This window comes from Tyto alba, unplaced genomic scaffold (genome assembly GCF_018691265.1).
Source record: "Tyto alba isolate M040663 unplaced genomic scaffold, T.alba_DEE_v4.0 Super-Scaffold_23, whole genome shotgun sequence".
NCBI lineage: Eukaryota > Metazoa > Chordata > Aves > Strigiformes > Tytonidae > Tyto > Tyto alba.
The window spans coordinates 4300772-4321044 of record NW_024881297.1 but is presented as its reverse complement, the minus strand read 5'-3'; the positions used below and the strand labels follow the sequence as shown (position 1 = coordinate 4321044).

Here is a 20273-nt window from a genome sequence, read left to right as displayed (position 1 = left end):
TGGAATTGGAAAAAGGAGCTCTTGAAATCAGTCCAGGAACCTGAGATAAGGAGAAAATGACTTTTTGTAGCCTTTTCTTAATGTCTCTGGGTTGTCCTTATACCACAGCTGTTATTGAGGGAAAACTGTAAAACAGTGATCAACAGATGCTAGAGATGCTGTGTAAATTAATGACCAGAGCTATTCGTGGCAGCTATGTACTAATTAGATGTATAAATAATGGGCTTTTGTCATTCGGCAGTAAGGGCTTTCACAGGTGGTGGATGCTGGAAACGAACTGTTTTCTGCCATTGTTCATAAATGAAATTTTAAATAGTTGCTTTTATTGTTCTCTACTATTGATAAAGTTTAGCTAATCATAAAGTTCTTTGCTAATGCCTTGTGGGTGATTGTATTGATGTAAAGTGTAAGTATTATACAATGTTAGATGTGCATGAAAGAGGGAGTTCAGACACAAAACCAAGTGACATTTGAAAGTTAGCAAAGTCACTAGTGTAACAAAAAGGCTTAGCTTTGCTCTTAGGTTCTTTCATTGCGCAGTATCAAACAAGATGAGAACTTTTTATCAGTGAAGTTGTGCAGTACCATCAGAGTTGAAGCGTGTTGTGGTCAGATGTGTAGTACTGGTTTTTAGGTGTATGAAGAGTTTTCATGCTAAATTGCCAATATGTGGAAAGTAAGTTCTGCTGAGTGTAAGAATAAAGTTACTGTCATTTTAGACTTGTGATGTTAACTTAGGTATTGCATGCCAATCTTGGTAGTAAAGAGACGTGACTAGGTTGATACCTTAGTTGATGATGTGGTTCTAGAGGAGTTGTTTGGTGTTGAGTACTGGATTTCTATGTCATAAGTGTAGATGATGTGAAGAGACAGTTGTTTGTAGGTAGAATGCATCTTCCCTGCCTCCCTGGCTTGACATAAAATTAGGAAGATGCTAATCTGTATTTAGCCTTAAATAGTAAAATTGAAATCAGTAGGTGACTGATTCCTCTTCAAATCCTTAATGCGTGGGTTTTTTCTGTGTGGTGGTTTGGTGTTTTGTCATGTGGTTGTTTTTTGTGGGGCTTGTTGCTTTTTTTTTTTTTTTGGTGTGTGTATCTGAGGGAGGCTATGGGAGGAAGTCTATTGTTTGGCCTTGGTTTACATCTGTGTGAGACCATCTAGAGGCATATGTATGGGCTTGGAAGGCACTGGTACAGGGATGCGTGGGGATGTTTACATCAGCACGTCCAGGGTGGGATTAGTGCTGATGGAAGCTTTATATGCGTATGGCTTGATGGTGACAGATTGAAGTTTGAGTTAGCATTAAGAACTGCATTATGTCTTTAGTTGATTTAGTGACCATGGTGGCAAGAGCCATGCCAGTTACAGCAAAATAACTAAGTTGTGCTTTTTTTGTTCTCCTCGAACCTCGTGCTTATTAGAACGTATGTTTGGTATCTGGCATTTGGTAGTCAAAACATAGAATTACTGACATCTTGTAGGGCTGTCTTCAAGGTGTATAGACATGAGTCCTGGTGGATTAGATTTTACCTGCTTGAAGTGTCTGTATGTCCATGTACCAGATGGCAAAAGCAATACTAAAAAGACAAAAGTACTGTTCTTTACCAAAGAAGAGATAGAGCCCCGCCCATAGAAGAGGTTTTGTAAAAAGGTACACCTCTGGATTATGGTCTGGTGAAGAGGAAATCCCTTGATGTTCTGTTCCCTACTTGATGGGGAAAATGAAAGGAGCAAACAGACCACCCCAAGGTTGGAGGAGGAAAGACCAGGTAGAGCTTTGAGCCTGTACCTCAGAAATGAAAGAAAAGGCAATGTGTAGGCGGGTGTGAATGCGTGCACACCTCGTGGGAGCGTGCACGGGTCCAAGGACAGAAGGGCTTGCTCTGGGCGGTTGCGTGTGCAGAACCCAATTTGGTGGTGTTGCAAAGCTTTGTTCAGTAGGGAAGAACTCGTCTTTCTAATAAAAGGTGTTAAAAGCATGTAATGTTGAAAACTGAAGTTTAGTCTAGTATTACAATGCCTGGAACATTTAGCATTACTTTTTTGCCTAGAAAAATAGGACTTGGAAACATATGCTAAGGTACTTGTAGCATGAAATCTCCTTGCGGTTTGGATTTTTATACCTGTTAAAGCCCCACTTTTCTAAGCAGTTTTAAAATTTCTCTTTGCAATTGTGTTCATTGCATCAAAACTGTAGGCTGTTCTGTTTGAGAGTAGTCAGAATTTGGTAGGTTTGTTCTCCTAACATTTTTTTGGATTGTAGAAGCATAAAATACACGAGAAGTAATTGCAGGCAAAGTAAACTCGGGCAAGTACAGAACATGAGACTTTTATTGCAGGATGAGAGAGGAGGAGAAATCTTGTAAAAGGCCTTCTGTTGGACACTGTCTGAACAATTGGATTATGTCAGAGTATATTGTTTGATCAGAGAAATACTGACTGAGAACCCAGATTAAATATTCTGATATGTAAGGTGGAGCATTTGTGTACTATTCTACACGTTTTTTTAATTAAGGGAAATAAAATACATCTGAAGACCATTAAAGGAAATGTCTGTTTACTTGGCCTGGTAAATGGAAATGCTTTGTCTTTACTTTGCCTTCTCTACAGAAGCTACAGTGTTTTCTGAGGAACAAAAATGGAATTTTCACTTCTACCAAAATACAGTTTTACTCACCACTGTTAGACACTGTCTTTTATCACTGTCACGCTGTATCGTACTCTGTGCCATGTTGAACTGACTGAAAAGACAAGACTGTAGGTCTAATGAAAAGGCAGTTGTGAGAATAGGGAAGACACTGGAGGCTTGATGGAAAGTTCTGAGAGCTGCAGGTTGAAGATGTATCTCTTCTACATTAGAAAAGGAAAACTAGCTATATTTAATGTCACAAAACATTCTAAATTTGTTATTTATTAATTTCTTGAAATGTTGCTCTGAAATGGTTTAAATGATAGCATATAATGTAAGCATTTTCACAACTTTATTGCAAGAGGAGTTTTCTCCTGCTAACTTGTGCTTGTCTTGATGCTGTATTGTTTGTAGGTGGATTGCTTTTTCTCCTCATTCTCCTTGTGTTATAGTTGTTTTTTTTAATCATACCACGGTCATATTCTTAGCTGGAAGGAAAATAGGAAAAAATTTCCATTTGCAACTTAAACTTCATAAAAGACCTAATTTGAGGGGAGAGGATGTGAGTGGGGGAGAGACATTTTCCTATTTTGACTTTTTTCTTAGCAAATATTTCATAGTGTTAGGAAGAACTGCGACCAGCTGTTAAATATCTTACTGAGATGAGAGATTTTTTTTTTTTTTCAGTTAGTCTAAGTAGTAGGGCTTTGGCATGAGTCGAGTGAGCCAAGAATCATTCTGACGGCTCAGTAGTTTGCTTTTCCAGTGTTGAAATCTGTCAGTTGGCTCTTGAATAGTGGAGCAGTTCCTGTCTCATGCTGCTTGCTGCAGCAGGCTTAGTCCTCGGAAAGAAGACAAATGGCAAGTCCTCAGGTGAACGAAAACCGACCTCAAAATGGCCTTGCAGGTGCACGGAACAGAGCTGGCAGTGACCAGCAAAGGACCCTGCTGAGGCAGGAGTGAACTGTTCTTTAGGACTGGGGAGGAAACTAGGAGTTTTCTTCACCAGTTGGCCAAACTGACGTGCTGCAGCATTTGTGAGTATTGCTTGGAAAAAGTAGTGCTGAGGAGCAAGGTGTGACACTGCAGGACTGTCCCCTTGTCATCAGCTTCTGCTCTCAGAGCCCATTTCATCAGAAGTTGGAAGTCATCCCCTTCAGCTTGCTGCATTGCCCCGGGGTTGGAGGAGGGCAAAGTGGCATCAGAGGAGTGGAAGGAGCCTTCAAAGATGCCCTTGAGACGTGTAGCTGTATATTGCCAAAAGCTGTCTGATGGGAGATTGTCCTTCCCAGTGGTATTGAAAATGATAAATTGAAGTAATTTTGAAAGTAATTCTCAGCCTATCTTCCTAAACAAACAAGGTGTTTAGGTTCAAGCTGTATGCTAGTACCATATCATAGTAAGTTTTGAGTTGGAGGCAGACTGCAGAAGGAAAGGTTGTTGTGTGAGCTCTTCACTTGTGACAGGAGAGCAGATGGGAGGATGGAGGGAGACCTTTCAGGAGTTCTGGGATTAACTGGTTACTCTTCTGGTTTCTGTGACCACTTGGATTCATAAGGCGTTTATCTTCAGGAATCTGAACTTGTGATGTTCATGAGACTGCTTTTAAGATGAAGTTTTTAATCATGTTGGGGGGGTGGCTGACACGTGGTTTCTTCGTGTGGCAGATTTGCATCTTGACTGACTTTGGTTTTGGTTTGGGATTGTTTTTTATTTTTTTATTTGATTTTTGAAGGTGTGGATTTTTGAGGCTCTTGAGTTTTGTAGGGGGGTGTTTAAACTTGGTCTCCATAATCTAATAAATGGTTCAATGGCTAGTTCACAGCCATAGGCATGTGTTCATGGAACTCTTCAGAGAGTGTCTTCTATAAACTACTTGACCCAGTCTTCTTTTAAGAGGCAGTAAAACACAGATACTAGGGTTTTTTTCTCTCTGTACTGATACCTTCATTAATTTCTATGTGTTTCACAACTAAAACAAATGGAGAATAGAGGAAAGTTGTATCTTTAGAAGAACTTGGACCACTCAACATCTGTTTTTGGAAAAAGGCAGGTTAAATGGGTTGGATATTCTGTAGGTAATGTTTTAAATAAATGTTTTCTTGAGAAAGAATCTGTGAAATGCCTGTATGTTGCATTTGAGATGATTATATCTTGAACGTGTTGCTGGTCCTTCTGTGTTTATTTTAAATGTTGGGATAGGAGACATCAGACTTGAAAGAAGTGAGATACTGGGGGAATTTTTCTGCATGTCAAAAGAAAACATTCAGTGGTAAAATAGTGATGACTTAGGTTTTCTGGTGTTGTGTGATAGTAGAGTTTAATGCCATTTGAGGGTGGATTACTTCTTTGGAAGAGGACTGGGGTGTCTGAAATTGAATAAATCTGTCTTCATTATAGGTATCTTGCATGCTTTGAGGGGGGGGGGGAGGGGAACCAAAAAAAGCAAAAACCCAAAACGAAACCAGCAGCTTGCATAGAAACTCATAGCATCTACTACCTTTTATGCCTTCTGGAGTGATAGGTATTCTTTTCTTTTTCCCTCCCGGTGTTAATTTGGACTTGAAAACTAGAGTACAACATGGAGAAGTGAAGTAAATCTTAAACTTTTCTAGTATGTCATGCAGCTTCTAGTCACAGAGCAAGTGGATAAGACGATAAAAGGCACTTTCTTTGTATGTCACTTTGGAAAAATCTCATTGCTTCTGTTGATGATGAAATAACCTTTTGAGTCAACTGTGGGTAGTTTGGCTAACAAAGTACTTAAAAAGTAAATGCTTAAGTGATAAGTACAACTGGATTTTTTTTATGCTTCAAGTATATTTCAGTCAGTTATATAATTCTTAAACCAGATCTGTTACTTTTCAGGTGGAATCGTTTATCTTAGATCAGGATGATCTTGAAAACCCGATGTTGGAAACAGCTTCTAAATTGCTTTTGTCAAGTACTGCCGATGGTGCTGACCTGAGAACAGTAGATCCAGAAACTCAGGCAAGATTAGAAGCTTTACTTGAAGCTGCAGGTAAGTACTCGTGCCCCATACAGGTTTAACCCTGAAGCCCTTAGACATGAGACTGTACTGGAACTGCTTGCATAAGTCTAATCCATCTGAGCATGATACAAATACGGAGTGTAAGGAGGAGTGAATGTGGCAAGGTTGTGCAAGTGACTGAAGAGAAAAGTTCATTAAACGATTTCAAATTTTGGAGAAACAGTTTCATGTGAAGGCCATGCTTCTAATCAGATTCCTCCAATGCTGGATTTATGAAGTCCTAAGAAACAATTGACACCCACCTTGGTTTGCAGCCTTATATCACAAACTAAATTGCAATTACTGTATGAAAAGCTTTACTAGTTGCTTATACTAAGTAGTTGTCAATTGTTGAAAAATACTGCCTTCTGTGGATTGGAGGCTTTCATTCATGCACATCACATCTGAGTGCAGCTTTTAAATTAGTGTTGTAAACAGTTAATCCCTTCATTTTGGAAGCTGTAGTTCATTATACTTGGAATGTTTTTGCCAACAGATCTCATAGGCTCAATTTCAACTTCTCTGTTTTCTCCTTTTCTGGCATGTACCAATTTGTTGTAAATTGGAATGAAAGGAATAGGTAAGCTGTCTACAGCTGATGGTAAAGCATTTGCAGATCCTGAGGTGCTTCGCAGACTGACTTCTTCGGTCAGCTGCGCGTTGGATGAAGCTGCCGCTGCACTTACCCGGATGAGAGCGGAAAGCACAGCGAATGCAGGGCAGACGGACAAGTAAGACGACTTTTATACTGGATTTTTTCAGTACTTTGACACTTTTGGAAGTGTTTTTTTGTGTATCACTTCTGATTACAGGGTGGTGAAACTCTGCTCGAGTGGAATTAGTGCCAAGTTATCAACTGTGATTCCCCTGTTAAATATGCCTTGACTGTCAGGTCTTGCAATGGAGAGTGAAGCAATTGGTATTCCTTAGAAATCAGAAATCATGGTTCCAGTCATTTAACTTGAACAACTGTAGAAATAAGATTTCTAAGCTCTTAAATAGTTTCTTCCTTAAAACTGTACCAAAAAATAGCAAATCCCGAAATGGGTCCTTCAGCAGTAGTGTGAAACTAGCTTTGGGCCAAAAAAAAACCCCAACATTCTACTGTTGTAGAGAGTTTCAGAGCACCTTCTTAATTGAGGAGGGAAGACACACTCGAGGGACTGGAGCTTCCTGGCAGGCAGCAGCTTCCTCGTGCTGGATAGGACTTTGGACAGGGTGTTGGCCAGAGAATTATGGCCTCTGAACTGGATTTTCTGGCTTTATTGCTGGGTTTTTGTCTTACCGAGACGTTTTGAGGGAAAGAGAAGGTTTCCTTCTAGGCTGTCATTAAGATTCAGTACGACAGAAACGGAGTGTTAGTAGGAACAACCAGGTGCTGCTGCACTAGTTGGCAGTTTGTTCTTCGTATCCTGAGTAAGTCCAAAGAAACATTTCTTGGTGTGTTGATCAGGACATAGGAAGAAGAGCAGAATAGTTTGGGGTTATGTCTGTGTGCACCCTTCCCTGCACCCAGCAACCTGTTTTCTTGTGAACGGTGGCTCTTGCTGAAGCCGGTACCAGGACAGAGGATGTGGGAAGTGAAAATAAATGCAGAAAATGCGATGAACAGACATACTGGAGGACTAATTCTCCATGTATTAAGATAGTGCCTGGTGTCACAAATTAAATAGGAGCCCTGGGTACAACATACAGGTATAAGTTAGTCCTTTCTACACAAATACCACGTGTTGAATATTTTAAGAATGCCTCGTAGTCATGTTGAGTTATATGGTTTACAAAAGATTTCTGTCAACTACTGTATTTTTCCATTCCCTTTTCAGTTAGTTCTGTGTTGATAGGACTTCCTAAACGGTAAAGAGATGTAAGGACTGGGGGTGGGGTGAGGCCAGTAGTCTTGGATTTATTATTATCTATGCAATTATTTGGAGCAGAATAAAGAAATATGTCGGACTTGAATTTTTATTCTCACAAAGCAATAACTGTTTTGGAATGAAGGCAATGTAGACAGAAGACAGAATCACCAGGATTGAAAATACGCTTCCAGTAGACCCTTTTTTGACTGAAGCAGAATTGGAGTGATGGGAAGAAATAAGTTTTGTTAAGATGGACAGGTGATTTCTGTGTCTTCTGGTCCTGGAGTAAAAGCGAATATGAATACAACTTGGAAAGGAATACTCATGGTGTTGTACTTACCATGGTTTAATTAGTTCTCCTTTTCTTTGACCCTTACTTGAGAAAACGTTTAGGACAAAACCTGTGTTTTCAAACTGGAACGACAAAGCAGGAATAGATTGAGACTGTATGTTATGTCATAATTAGTAATATAAATCATCAGTGATTTGTTTGCAGTGCTATATGATTAGCCTTTCAAAAGGGAAAGTTACTGCATATTTCTCAGATCCTTAAATGATTATCAAAAAAGATTTTGTACTTTCGTAACACTGTGCTGCATGTATAGCACTGAGACAGTAAGCCAGGTCTGTGGTGTCTGGGGTCATGTCTTCTCTCAACACGTTCTGCTTCAGTTGTACATAGTGCAGAATTTGGTAACCTAAATGGTCATCCTGCAGATGTTTCTCTTGTGAACTCCTGTTAAAAATTAGTAACAGGAGTGGTTGAATATGCACATTTCTCAATTTTCAGAAAGTTATGTGGAAAACCTCAAGTCTAAAAATGTCACCTCTTCAATTAGCAGTTGGCACTTTTTTAGATTGCATTTCCTTTTTTGTTGACTACATCCTCTTGGCATGTTACATTTTTTCCTCTGCACATAGAGCAAGCGTTTCAAGCATAGTCCCATTTTCACTTTTAAATGCTTTCTATCTTACTAGCCGCAGCTTGGCAGAGGCTTGTTCAGAAGGAGATGTAAATGCTGTGCGGAAGTTGCTAATTGAAGGACGAAGTGTGAACGAGCACACAGAAGAAGGGGAAAGCCTCCTTTGTTTAGCCTGCTCAGCAGGATATTATGAGCTTGCGCAGGTTGGTTTCCTAGCTGGTTTTCTATGTGTGTATTGTACGAAAATAAGCATTGAACTAATGTGTTGTAGTCTTACGCACCTGGAAGGTGGTGTTAAGGTAGTGGAAAATGTCAGTTAACTGTCAAATGGAGACATATATCAAGTGAATGTTGGTAATGCATTATTTGTGCTTAATTTCTCGGAAGTGCTTGTAACAAAACTGTGTTGGTGAAGGTGGGGGCTTTGTGTAATGTTGGAACCATCTTAACACACTGGTGTGTCACTTGCCAGTGTTGTTGATTGCCCTTCTGTTTGCAGGTTCTTCTGGCAATGCATGCTAATGTAGAGGACCGTGGTATTAAAGGAGACATAACACCTTTAATGGCTGCTGCTAATGGCGGACATGTCAAAATTGTCAAGTTGCTGCTAGCTCATGGTGCTGATGTGAATGCACAGTCATCAACAGGTAAAGAAGTGTGTTTATAGCTTGTTGAAAACAACTGAAAAGCTGGGATTTGCAGTGTGTGGGGAAACCTTACGTGGAAATCTGGGAGGAATGGCTCTCAGCCAAGCAGTGCAGGAATGCTTCCTTGTGGTTTTACTAGTTAGCTTCTGCTTTTTTTTTAAATGAAGCTATAAAATATTAGTTGGATGCAGACACAGAAAGGTGGATACGGTTAATTAGCAGCTGAACGGTATTTGCGTACATAGGATTTGTTGTCACATAGAAGTTCAAGCACAGTTTGGGAAGTTTGCGTGTACTTAGAAAATTATTTGGTGTCAGGTCTAGGAAAATAGTAAATATGAGAAGACACACCCCACCCCCCTTTTTTTGATATTTTATTTTCCCCCTCTTTCCCATGGCAGTTTGGGCATTTGTGATTAAGTGACCAAATTGGGAAATGTTCTTAGTTTGTTGGCCTTGAAGATATTGTGTATAGCCAACAGTCATTGACAAATGGAGTACTGACCCTGAATGATGAGGAAAGTTGGGATATCAGAAGACACTGTTTTGGTTTTTCTTTCAGTGAAGTAATTCTGAGTAGTAATACTGCTTTGACCTTTAAATTTTTTCAAGTTATCTTTCAATAAGGTGTGTTCTTTGACTGTTCTGTTCAGATATATGTTCTTGTAGTTTTTCTATGGAGGTTGTTTCCGTCTCCTTGTAAAGACTATGGGCGTTTTTGAACTAGCCCTTTAGAGGTGTTTAAGGCTTGATTTAGAAGCAGCAGTTCATTCTGCTTCTTGTTTTGAGCTTTTATTTTTACAGCATAGTATGTCTGTGATGATTAACAGGGAAAGAGATGTGGTTTTTGTGACAGAAACTGGGATTAGCTGGGATAGAAATTGGAAGAGAAATGCATTAATACAGTCACCAGTCGCCACATGGAGATCTTGAGTCTGTCAGCACTGAGCTACTTTGTGCAATTACTTGCTTTGTTTTTTTCCCTCCCTGTAGTTTTTAGTCTGTAGTCTGAAAAAAACTTATTCCATAAGGTAGCCAGGTAAAAGGAGTGAAATGGAGCGTAAGTTGAAGTTCCCAGTGTAGAAATGTTATCAACTGCTGTTTTCAAACCTTTTTCTCTTGTGGCTTTAGGCAATACAGCCCTTACCTATGCCTGTGCTGGAGGCTACGTAGACGTTGTGAAAGTACTGCTGGAATCAGGTGCAAGTATTGAGGACCACAACGAGAATGGTCACACTCCTCTGATGGAAGCAGGCAGTGCCGGCCATGTGGAAGTGGCCAGAGTGCTGCTGGAAAATGGAGCAGGCATCAATACGCATTCCAATGAATTCAAGGAGAGCGCGCTTACGCTGGCTTGCTACAAAGGTATAGTGCCAAATGCCATACTTTTTACAAAGGTCTAACAAGTGCGGGAAAGTGTGACAGGTGTGAAAAGTCTTTTCAGATGTTTATTTATTCAGCCTTGCTGTGCAGGACAAAATGAATTTAAAGGCTATGAATAGACTCTTTCTGGTGCTTTTATCATGGCTGTGATACCACGTGTCATGTATGTGCCATATGTAAAATGATGATCAGTGTGGAGAGTGTAAGTATCAAGGTGTAAACCTTTTGTCTGAGTTGTTACGATGCTCTGAAGGGTTCACTATTAAATTAATTAGGAGATGAGGATCTAATAGGCTTTATCATAGAGGAAGTATGGTAAAACTTCTGTACAAGGTGCCTCTGTTTAAGTAGAGAAATTACTTAATTTTAAAGGACTTAGATCTTGGAAAACATGGAACGTCTAGGACCTTGCCTTTTAGGTATTTCTGCTTAGCCAACAGGCCTTGCTTGCCTCCCATAAAGTATTGGGCAGTTATCTTGCATCACCCAAGCAAGGGATGAAGATGTGTAATTAATAGGCCAAATGTGTTCACACAGCTGAGCAGCTGCTGTTATAGTCACTTAGGATGTGTTTTATTAGAGCTATTAGAGTGGCTCTTGGCATCACAAAGTAATTGATGTTGGTAGCAGAGGTACTTCTGTGGCACCTCAGTAGAAGATGATCTCAGTCTTTCATTTATGTTTCCTTTATCTGCCTTGAAAAATTCTTGGTTCACTGTTGCTGAATGCCCTCCTAAGTCACAGTAATTTTCTTTTTTGGTGGCTGTCAGAACAGAGGCTTTTTGAAAGAGGGGTATGGGACCCCAAAACATTTCCTCCCTGAGAAAATGTGCTTGGGCTCTGAAACCTAAAGTGAGGTTGGAAAGCAGTGCTGAAAAATTAAAAGTCAGTGCTCAGTCAGTTGTTCACTGTGATATATGGGACAGAAGTGAAGATACTCAGACTTTTATATTTTTCATCTTATCCATATATGATTTGTTGATCTTTTGTACATTTCTGTGTTGCTCCAAATCTCATGTTTAGGGCATAAAAATAAGCTCTTAATTTTCCTGTGTTGCTTGTTTCCTGTAGTAGAATGACATGGGATATCAGGGATCAAGAAAGTCACTAACTTCTCCCAAGTAAAGGGAGAAGGGTGAAAAGGCAGTGTAGCCTCATATTGGGCAGTCTCCGTGGTATTCATGGTGTTGCTAGGTGTAGTTCTAGATTTAAAGTTTAGCCGTGATCATGTTGAGTTACGAAGCAGCAATTTTTTTTTTTTTTTCCTTTGACTTGGTTTTAGACGCTTGCGTATTGTGTTGGTCATGACTGTGCAGCGTTGACTGGGCTTGTCACACTTACAGGACTTGATAACCTACAACCATGAATTAATGGGAGTGGTTCCAAAAAGATGTTAGGTATCCTTATCTTTGGAGTATTCCTATAGATGGTTGAATTCCTCAGAGTATGCTTGGAAGTGTGAAGGTCCCTCTGCTTGCTATGTTTTGTGGTATGACAGTTGATGTGAGCTCAGGGATTGGTTACAATGCCATTTATAAAAACAGTAACCCTAAATTCTTAATGTCAAGCAAGTAGAGGGGAAACCCTGACCCCCAATAAAAAAACGATATTTTTTAGATGAAAAAAAATCCTATCTTTGCACAAAATAAATCACCGTGATAAAGCTTCCACAGTATGTGCTACTTGGCTCTAATGTCACCTCAGGGAACACATATAGTGCAGACATGATTTTAGAAACCAAGTGAATTGGATTGTATTTGTAGTAACTACACTGTTTAGCTGCTGTGCGCATTAAATACAAAGATGTGAATGTGCCTTTCAGGGGTGTTTCGTGGGGTTTTTTTAATGCTGTATCTTGGCCTTCTGTTACCTTCATTATATATGTTAGACCCTTTCTGTGATGTGTGAAATGTGCTTTCTAAAGTAATTCTTAATCTGTTAAATACTTCCTCCATACAGGCCATCTAGAAATGGTGAGATTTCTGCTGGAAGCTGGTGCAGACCAGGAGCACAAGACAGATGAAATGCATACTGCTCTCATGGAGGCTTGCATGGTAAGAGATGTATGGCTTGAGCAGTGAGGCATGTGTCCTCTCTCTTCACTTCCTGAAGATGAGCAAAGTGGTTCCTTGGGGTCTTCTTTTGGTACAGACCCAAAATAGGTGATGTTTCGCTTCTCCTGTGTGCTTGATGGCTCTTTGGCAGATGAAATTGTGGGGGGTGGGGAATACCTGGTTGAAAAACAGTACTTCCTAAACCAGCAAAATTGAACTCATTCCTCTTATGGCTGACCAAGTAGTTGAATTCTTAAGAGACATCAGGTAAAACTTGTGTCACATGAACATTAGCAGGAGAGCTCTATTAACTCATCCTTTGAATAAGTAGATTTCCATACATCCAGCTGCACTTTACTTTGTTCCTGAAGTGGCAGAAGTCAGTCAGTAAGGCTGTGCTCATTGTCCCAAAGCAGCTCCTGTAGGCTACATCGCTTGCTCTTCATTTTTTGCCATTCTTATAATCATGGAGGCCTGGGTTGAAACAGACACTTTTGTGACCTCAGTTGAGAGAACTAATGACTTCAAGAAATAGCCAAAAGTAAATAATAGTAATATATTTGAACAGAACAGTTTTGTGTGTGTAATTTTGCAAGCTTTGGGATGAGCAACTTTCCATTTATGACAGGAAAATCCTTTATACAGGAATCTCCAAATTAAATAACTTGAAGTGGAAGATACTCAGTGGCTGTTGAAATACTTTTCACAGTTCTAATGCGTGCTAAACATAGTCAGTGAATATGGTCATAACCTGGCTATTGGAGGCATTTAACATACCTATGCCATGTTTGAGGAGTTTGTAAGCGAAGTTCTCTGAGCGTAGGTGGTTATGTTGAGGTGTGTGTGTGCAACTTGTTTTAGTATGATTCACATGGCCACATGCTCCTTGAAAATACAGGATCAGAAACTGGGAAGCAACTAGGAAATCGAAGGGGAAATTGTTACCTTCTTGATAAGAAGAGTACTTTCATCTTGCTTCTTTGTCCATCTAAGGTAATTGCAAAATGACAGTGTAGAATAGATTATATTTTTTAAAAATTTAAGAAGAGTCTGAGAACAACTCTGATTTTTGGATAATAGTTTTTTTTTGCCATGGAACACAAATATATGTGAAGCTTTCCCTTGAAAAGTTGATGTGTGGGTGCATTTTAATGCTAGATTGGTATAACTGATGTTGGAGTTAAGATTCTTCCAGGTTTTTGTGGTGAAGAAAACTTGCTGAATTGTTGTCTTTAAATAGTTGTTTCTGTTTGAAGTACTGTTAGGATTGAACAGCTACGTAGGTCTGACATACCTGCATCTTCTTTAAAAGCACATATCCTATTTGAAATCTATTTCATACATATTACCTGAGGTAATAGGTTCCAATTGCTTTGACCTTTTCCTTTGGAGATTTCTTCTGATGATGGAGTAAATGTGCCCATTTATTCTCCTTATTTCTCCTCCAGGAATTGTTTACACTCTCGTACCCCCTCTGAGAGAAGTGAACACACTGCTATGAGTTTATTAACTGTGCACCACACCAAGGGTTGGCAGGGGTAAACTAGCAGGGTGAAAAATCCAGCAGGTGCCAGTTTGTGTTTCTAGAGCTGCGAATGTTTTGAAACTTTTCCTCCTGGAGAAATGAAAATGAAACAAAATGGAGCAGAATTAGGTTCCATTTCTAGACAGCTCCCCCAGTTTTCTTTGTGACCCTGAGTTGCAGTAAGCTGTTGTGCAGTGCTTACTACTCTACTATTTAGGATGCATAACTGCAGCATACTTAGGTTGTTCAGTAGTTTCTTTATGCCTTATGCCAACATATCCTTCATCTGAATATGGAACTTAAAACTGAAAACTTGTCTCTTAGGTTTCCTTTTTACCCTTCTCTCTGAATAGATTTCTCATGGGCTAGGTTTTTCATGTCATTAGCCTTGTGTAGCATCAAGTTGTGAATCTGTGGCCACAGAGGAATGCTGCAAATCCTTATTTAGTCTTCCCTTCCCTGAAATAACTGTAATGCTTCTAAAATCAGCCAATTATGCCTATTCAGGGAAGTTAATGGCTTCAGATAGGGGAATCATTAACAGAAAACATTCTACTTCTGAGGAAGTTGTTAGAAGGAAAGGCATATAGATAAACAGGACTTTGGCTATTGTTTATCTCACTCTGAAATCTTAATAGATTAGCTATTTAAGCATGATGGGTGCTGTCCCTGCAGTGAGTTCCCTGGAAGGTGAGCATGTAATTACCTTGTTGGATGTTGCAGTAACTTTCTCATCAGGATGCTTTCTTGGCAGATCGGAAGTTTGCAGAGAAAGCTGCTATTTCATGGAGCAAGCCTTTTTCTTCTTGCCACCCTCTTCCTCCCTTTTTCTTTGACCAACAGACTAACGAAGTCCATTGGACTTGCAGAAATGTTGAGACCTATGTTTTTTTATTAAGGCTTACTGAGCGATACCAAAAATAAAGATAAAAATCTGTCTCTCTTCTGCAGGAAACTTGCTAAGTAGGCATTTCCACACTGCTGCTCAGAGTTGACAGGTAGTTGAGAGTCTTGGTACCTGCAGCTCTGCTGAAGAGTGGTAGCAGTTTTCTGTAACAGTACCTACAAAATTTGCAGGCTGAAACAAAGCAGTGCAGGGACTTCTTTCAGCGTGTTTTTTTCTGGAGAAACAGTTTTCGCTCTTCAGTAGCAAAAGAAAACTACTTTCTCTGTAGAATAGCACTGAACTTGGATATATGTTACAGAATCATTTATATGTGGCGTAGCACTTAGCTACAAGCCAGTGAGACTGTTCAAACTTTGTCCTACAAGGCATTTGGGAAGACTTACGACTGAGAGCTTTTTCATAGATGGCAAAGAAACCATTGGTTTAATGTGAACGAGCTGCTGTGCTAGGTGACTTACCTTGTGGGAGCAAAAAGCAGGTTTGTTTAGTTTGTGCTTCCCCTTACTGAAGTAACCTAATCTTCCACAGTGAGGGCTGGCTACTGCTTGCCCACAGTGGTGGTTGATCTTTAAAATACACCTGGTGCGCTTATGCAAATTGGTCAGCCAACTTTTTGTGATCTAATAGCAGTTATGAGTCTTTCTCTGGCTGTTTGTTGTAGAAGAGCTGAACAGCACCACCCCATTGCAAGGTCTGTTAAAGCATGGGTAAAATGTCCTTATGTGGTTAAACACCAGCAGTTATTCTCAAGGCGGCTTGGCCCATATAGGAAGCTTTGAAGCATACCTTTTTACTGTTGTTTGCCATACTTGTCGCAAATCAGGAGTGATTATTAAGCTGTCTTGCAGGAGCCTGATAGTTGAGGTAGCATCTCTGCATTTCCCTGAGGAAATATTCTTTATGGAGTCTTGGAATATCTCCCTGAAATAGTAATGTCATTTCATGTAAGAGGTGAATATGTCCTAGTTAATGTCCTAGATATTTTTCTAAGAGGAAATCGTCTTTTGCTCCCTGGATATCAGTAAAAATGTCAGATACATATTCATGTTTTTTCTGGAAAAGAGGTTTTTGGGGTTGTGGTTTCTAGCTTGGTGAGGATGGCAACGGCTGTGAGTTGCTGCCTTTTATTAGTTAATGTGAGATGAAGGTGTACCTACCTTGTTCGGTGACCACCGCGGGATAGCCTTGCGTTCCTGGTAAGCTGCTGGGTTTTGTGTGTCAGACCTTTTCCCATCATGGTTACTCCAAGTCTGAATGACGGCCGTTTCCTCCTGGAGAAAACCAGCTTGGAGAGTTTGTGCTGTTGTTGGACCGCAGTGCCCAAGCCGGTCTCTGCTTCTGTCTGAACAAAAGCAGAATTGGATGGCAGCTGGCAATTCGCTGTCAGGCTGCCAGTGTAAAGATAGGGCTGAAAGACCACTTCAGATAGTTCCTGAATTTATGGCATACTAAAATCATGATGAAGATCGTATGCTCAAGTATTTTCTTTGTTTCTAAAGGAAGAAAGCAAACTTAGGAGCTACATTTTAGTAAAACGAGTTTGACAGTATGATAATGGTATCTGGGAAATCCTGCCGGGGGAGGCTGTTGTTCAGGTGGCTCCTGTGATGTGTGAGGAACCCCTGAGAAATGGACTTGTTTTGGCTTTTCTCTTGGAGGGGAGAAAGTCAGTCCTGACTCTGCTATTAAATGGAGCAGTGAAATAGTTTTCCAGGAGCCAAGAGGCAAGAGATGTCATCGTGCACGGCTTCTTTTTAAGAAAGAAGGGATGCAAAATTGTTAAATTCTGTCCTCTCTTCTGCCTCCATCCCCAAAAGTTGGGAATCTGTAATGTAAATACTGCAAGAGACTAACGGTCTGAATGGACGTGAGGATGAACTGTAATCCTCAAATGTGTTAATTTTATAACCAGAATACCCAGTATTTAATAAATAATGCAACTGCACCTTGAATTTAAAACAAACTTCCATCTTTGAAAAAGCGAGGAGCATTGGCATTGCGTGACTTGTTTGCCACATAAAGGTTTTTGTAGTCTTTAGGAAGAATATCAAAACCTGTTTTTAGATCCAGGAGATTTTGTTTTCTTGACTGAAATTCTGTTATACTCCTTTATTTATTAGACTGCTAGCATTGTTAGTAGTAAGTTTGTTGGCAGAATGCAAGAAGAAAAAAAAATGAATGGCAACTTATTTCTTAGAATTTGTGTTACTTAGATAATTTCACATGTATGGTTTTGTGTCTACAATCTTTAACGAAGAGGAGTACTGAATGTTAAAGGATTTTGATATTTTTTTATTGTTCTTCTGGAGGAGGAAAGCTTCTAAAATACTGTCGAGCTCCCTCTCGACTGTTTGTGTTTTGGTTTTTGTTCCCAAACACTTAGAACTTGACTCTGATATGAAGCAGTTGATGGGCTTATTACTTATAGGGTTGGCAGGAAAGTTTGATAAGTGGTTCACAATATTTTAGTTTTGAATTGTACATGCTCAGTAAAACATGCTTGAAGTTCTTCCAGGTGCTTGTTTAATAGTAGATCTTTAGTTTTTATCCAAATACTTAGGAAAAATATTTAGGAAAACTATTAAGCCTCTTGAGCAAGTTTCATTATGTTTTTGGACTTCACTCTTGTGTTGCTTTCTGCGTCTTTTGAGGAAATTTGAGTTAGTGATTACCTGAAGCTTTGGGGAAGAGCGATTTTTCTATTTTGACGGTCTTCAATCTTGGATTTTTGAATTCCTAGGATGGCCATGTGGAAGTGGCAAGATTACTTCTTGACAGTGGAGCTCAGGTGAACATGCCTGCTGATTCTTTTGAGTCTCCGTTGACTTTGGCAGCCTGTGGTGGGCATGTCGAGCTGGCTGCTTTGTTAATTGAACGTGGAGCTAACTTGGAAGAGGTAAATGACGAAGGATACACACCACTAATGGAAGCATCTAGAGAAGGCCATGAAGAGATGGTGGCACTGCTACTTGGTCAAGGTAACTATTGCGGTGCCTTCCACGGACTGTAATTCAATAGGCATCTGCAGATGTTGGGGTGGGGGGAAGCTAAGTTATTGTAATTTTTCTTCTCTTCAGCAACATCTGAACTCCTCTACCTCCCAACCCCCTTTTTGAGCAGTTGTGGGGAGGGGGGAGGTTTAGCAAAATACCCTTTGCTCTCCTCGTTTACTTTGTAAGTGATCATTCTGAATTGTTCTTCAGAACAGGTTTGCGTTTTTCAGACAGACATCGAATAGTGAACAGTTAACGTGGGTAACTTGCAATCTGCACGATGGCCTTGGCCTATCTTGAGATCACGTTATTGCTGAAAAGCTGTAGAGAAGAGCTTTGAGGCCCTCAGAGGGTTTTCCAGAGTAGTTAAATAAAGTTGAAATATCTTAGTTTGATACACTCTGACTTTAGAAAATTCCTGCAACTCTCGAAATGGTAGAATGATAGTAAGAATATGCCTTGTGCATCAGGAAATGGCTTTGTTTGCTGATACTGGTTTCAGTAATTAGTGTTTTCTGATGTATGTGTGGTTTTGGTGTTTTGTTCTGTTTTAAGGAGCAAACATCAATGCTCAAACAGAGGAGACGCAGGAAACGGCTTTAACTCTGGCTTGCTGTGGAGGTTTTTTGGAGGTTGCCGATTTTCTTATTAAAGCAGGAGCTGACATAGAACTTGGTTGTTCCACACCTTTGATGGAGGCTGCTCAAGAAGGTCATCTGGAGCTGGTTAAATATTTATTAGCTGCAGGTATGGAGTAATTCTCTTAACAGCTTTGTAGAGACTTAATGTAATCTTAAGAGAAAAACACCTTTTTCCATACTCATTGCATTTTCTTTAGCAACTTCTTGAAGTTGACTGCAAGGGCTTGTGGAACCTTAAGTAATTTACTAGTTGGACACTAAATAGCTTTTGAAAAATAAGTTGATGTAAACTTGATTGGATCTGAACTTCTAGTTTATGTTTTTTTTTTTTATTCTTCTAGGGTATGATTAAGTTGTCAATTTCATAGAAGTTGAATTGGAAGGGGGAAATTAAAAATGTGTGATCTGATCTGGTAAAAGGTTATGAAGTGACTTGCCTATTTTCTGTACTGAACTTCATAAAACTGACATGCTTGTTACTGCTGCTGCAGGGGCTAATGTGCATGCAACAACAGCAACGGGTGACACAGCACTGACATATGCCTGTGAAAATGGCCACACTGATGTAGCAGATGTCTTACTTCAGGCAGGTGCAGATCTGGTAAGTCATTACCTTCTTAAAAAAATTTAATTACGAAATAAAAGTATACATGTCTGTGTTTTGGGTGTGGGTTTGGTTTTTTTTTTTGGTCCCATGTTCATGGCTGAAAAATTACCAAGTTTGCTGTTAATTGTCTTAATTATCTTTTAACGTTTTTCATTTAACTGAGAACTGGTGATGCTTTTCTAATGAATTTTAGACTGTTCAGTTACCTCATAGTGCTTAGGTCAGTTACAGTACTTTGGTGATCGATGTCTGAAGCATTTTGAAGCCACTCAAGGTTGCTTGTACAGAAAAATAGGGGATTTTTTTCTTTTGTCATGCACAGTCCTGAATGCTATTCAGCTTTGAATTGATGATCTGATTATGAGTTAGTACTTGTGCCTGCAAATTTGTTCTCCTCCTTATGCAGCAAACAGTTGACAGTTCTATTCTGATGTGATCTGTTTGGTGTACCATAATGGAATTAAGATGATGGAGGTAAATTGATTCTTACATTTCATTAGGCTTGTATGTTACAAAAAGTAAAACTAAGCATGACAGAAGACATTTTGTTTAACTAAAATGCCCACCATGTGCTTGAGTGCTTCTTGTCCGGGAATCTGACATGTACAAAGGTAGGTAGTTTTATCTGTCTGCCAGGTACACTCAGTTCAAATGTTAGGTGAATTTTCACATTGGTAGTCTGTGAATCACTAAAAAGGGATCTTCCATGCCCAATGTCTTCCCATTTAAAAAACCAAGAAGGTGAATTCTGCATCATTTCACGTGTGCTACTTCTGAGTTTTGAAATTTAAGCCTTTCTTTATCTGCTCTAGGAGCATGAATCAGAAGGTGGAAGAACTCCTCTCATGAAAGCTGCAAGGGCAGGTCATGTTTGCACCGTTCAGTTCTTGATTAGCAAAGGTAAGAACGTGAAAAGGTTTTTGTTTTCCTGCTGCTAGAAGTATTTGAAGTTAAGACATGCCACTGCTAGTGTAACTTCCTTGGATTTGTTTGAAATACTGTAACTCAAGTAGGTCATTGATTCTCAAACTAGGCAAGTAATAATCACCTTTGGTTTTGAGTGAGATTAGTGGG

General features: G+C 39.7%; 1 protein-coding gene across 6 annotated transcripts in view; it reads left to right on the top strand.

Moving 5' to 3' along the window:
- Positions 1-20273, top strand: part of ANKRD17 (ankyrin repeat domain 17) — a 75110-nt gene that overhangs the window by 18795 nt on the left and 36042 nt on the right. For all 6 annotated transcript variants that reach the window (XM_042796603.1, XM_042796602.1, XM_042796599.1 and 3 more), the window contains exons 2-11: positions 5501-5654; positions 6238-6394; positions 8498-8645; positions 8942-9089; positions 10221-10454; positions 12432-12526; positions 17699-17936; positions 18507-18698; positions 19084-19193; positions 20012-20099. In XM_042796603.1, coding sequence (XP_042652537.1) covers positions 5501-5654; positions 6238-6394; positions 8498-8645; positions 8942-9089; positions 10221-10454; positions 12432-12526; positions 17699-17936; positions 18507-18698; positions 19084-19193; positions 20012-20099 — 1564 coding nt within the window. The remainder of the gene's footprint in view (positions 1-5500; positions 5655-6237; positions 6395-8497; positions 8646-8941; positions 9090-10220; positions 10455-12431; positions 12527-17698; positions 17937-18506; positions 18699-19083; positions 19194-20011; positions 20100-20273) is intronic.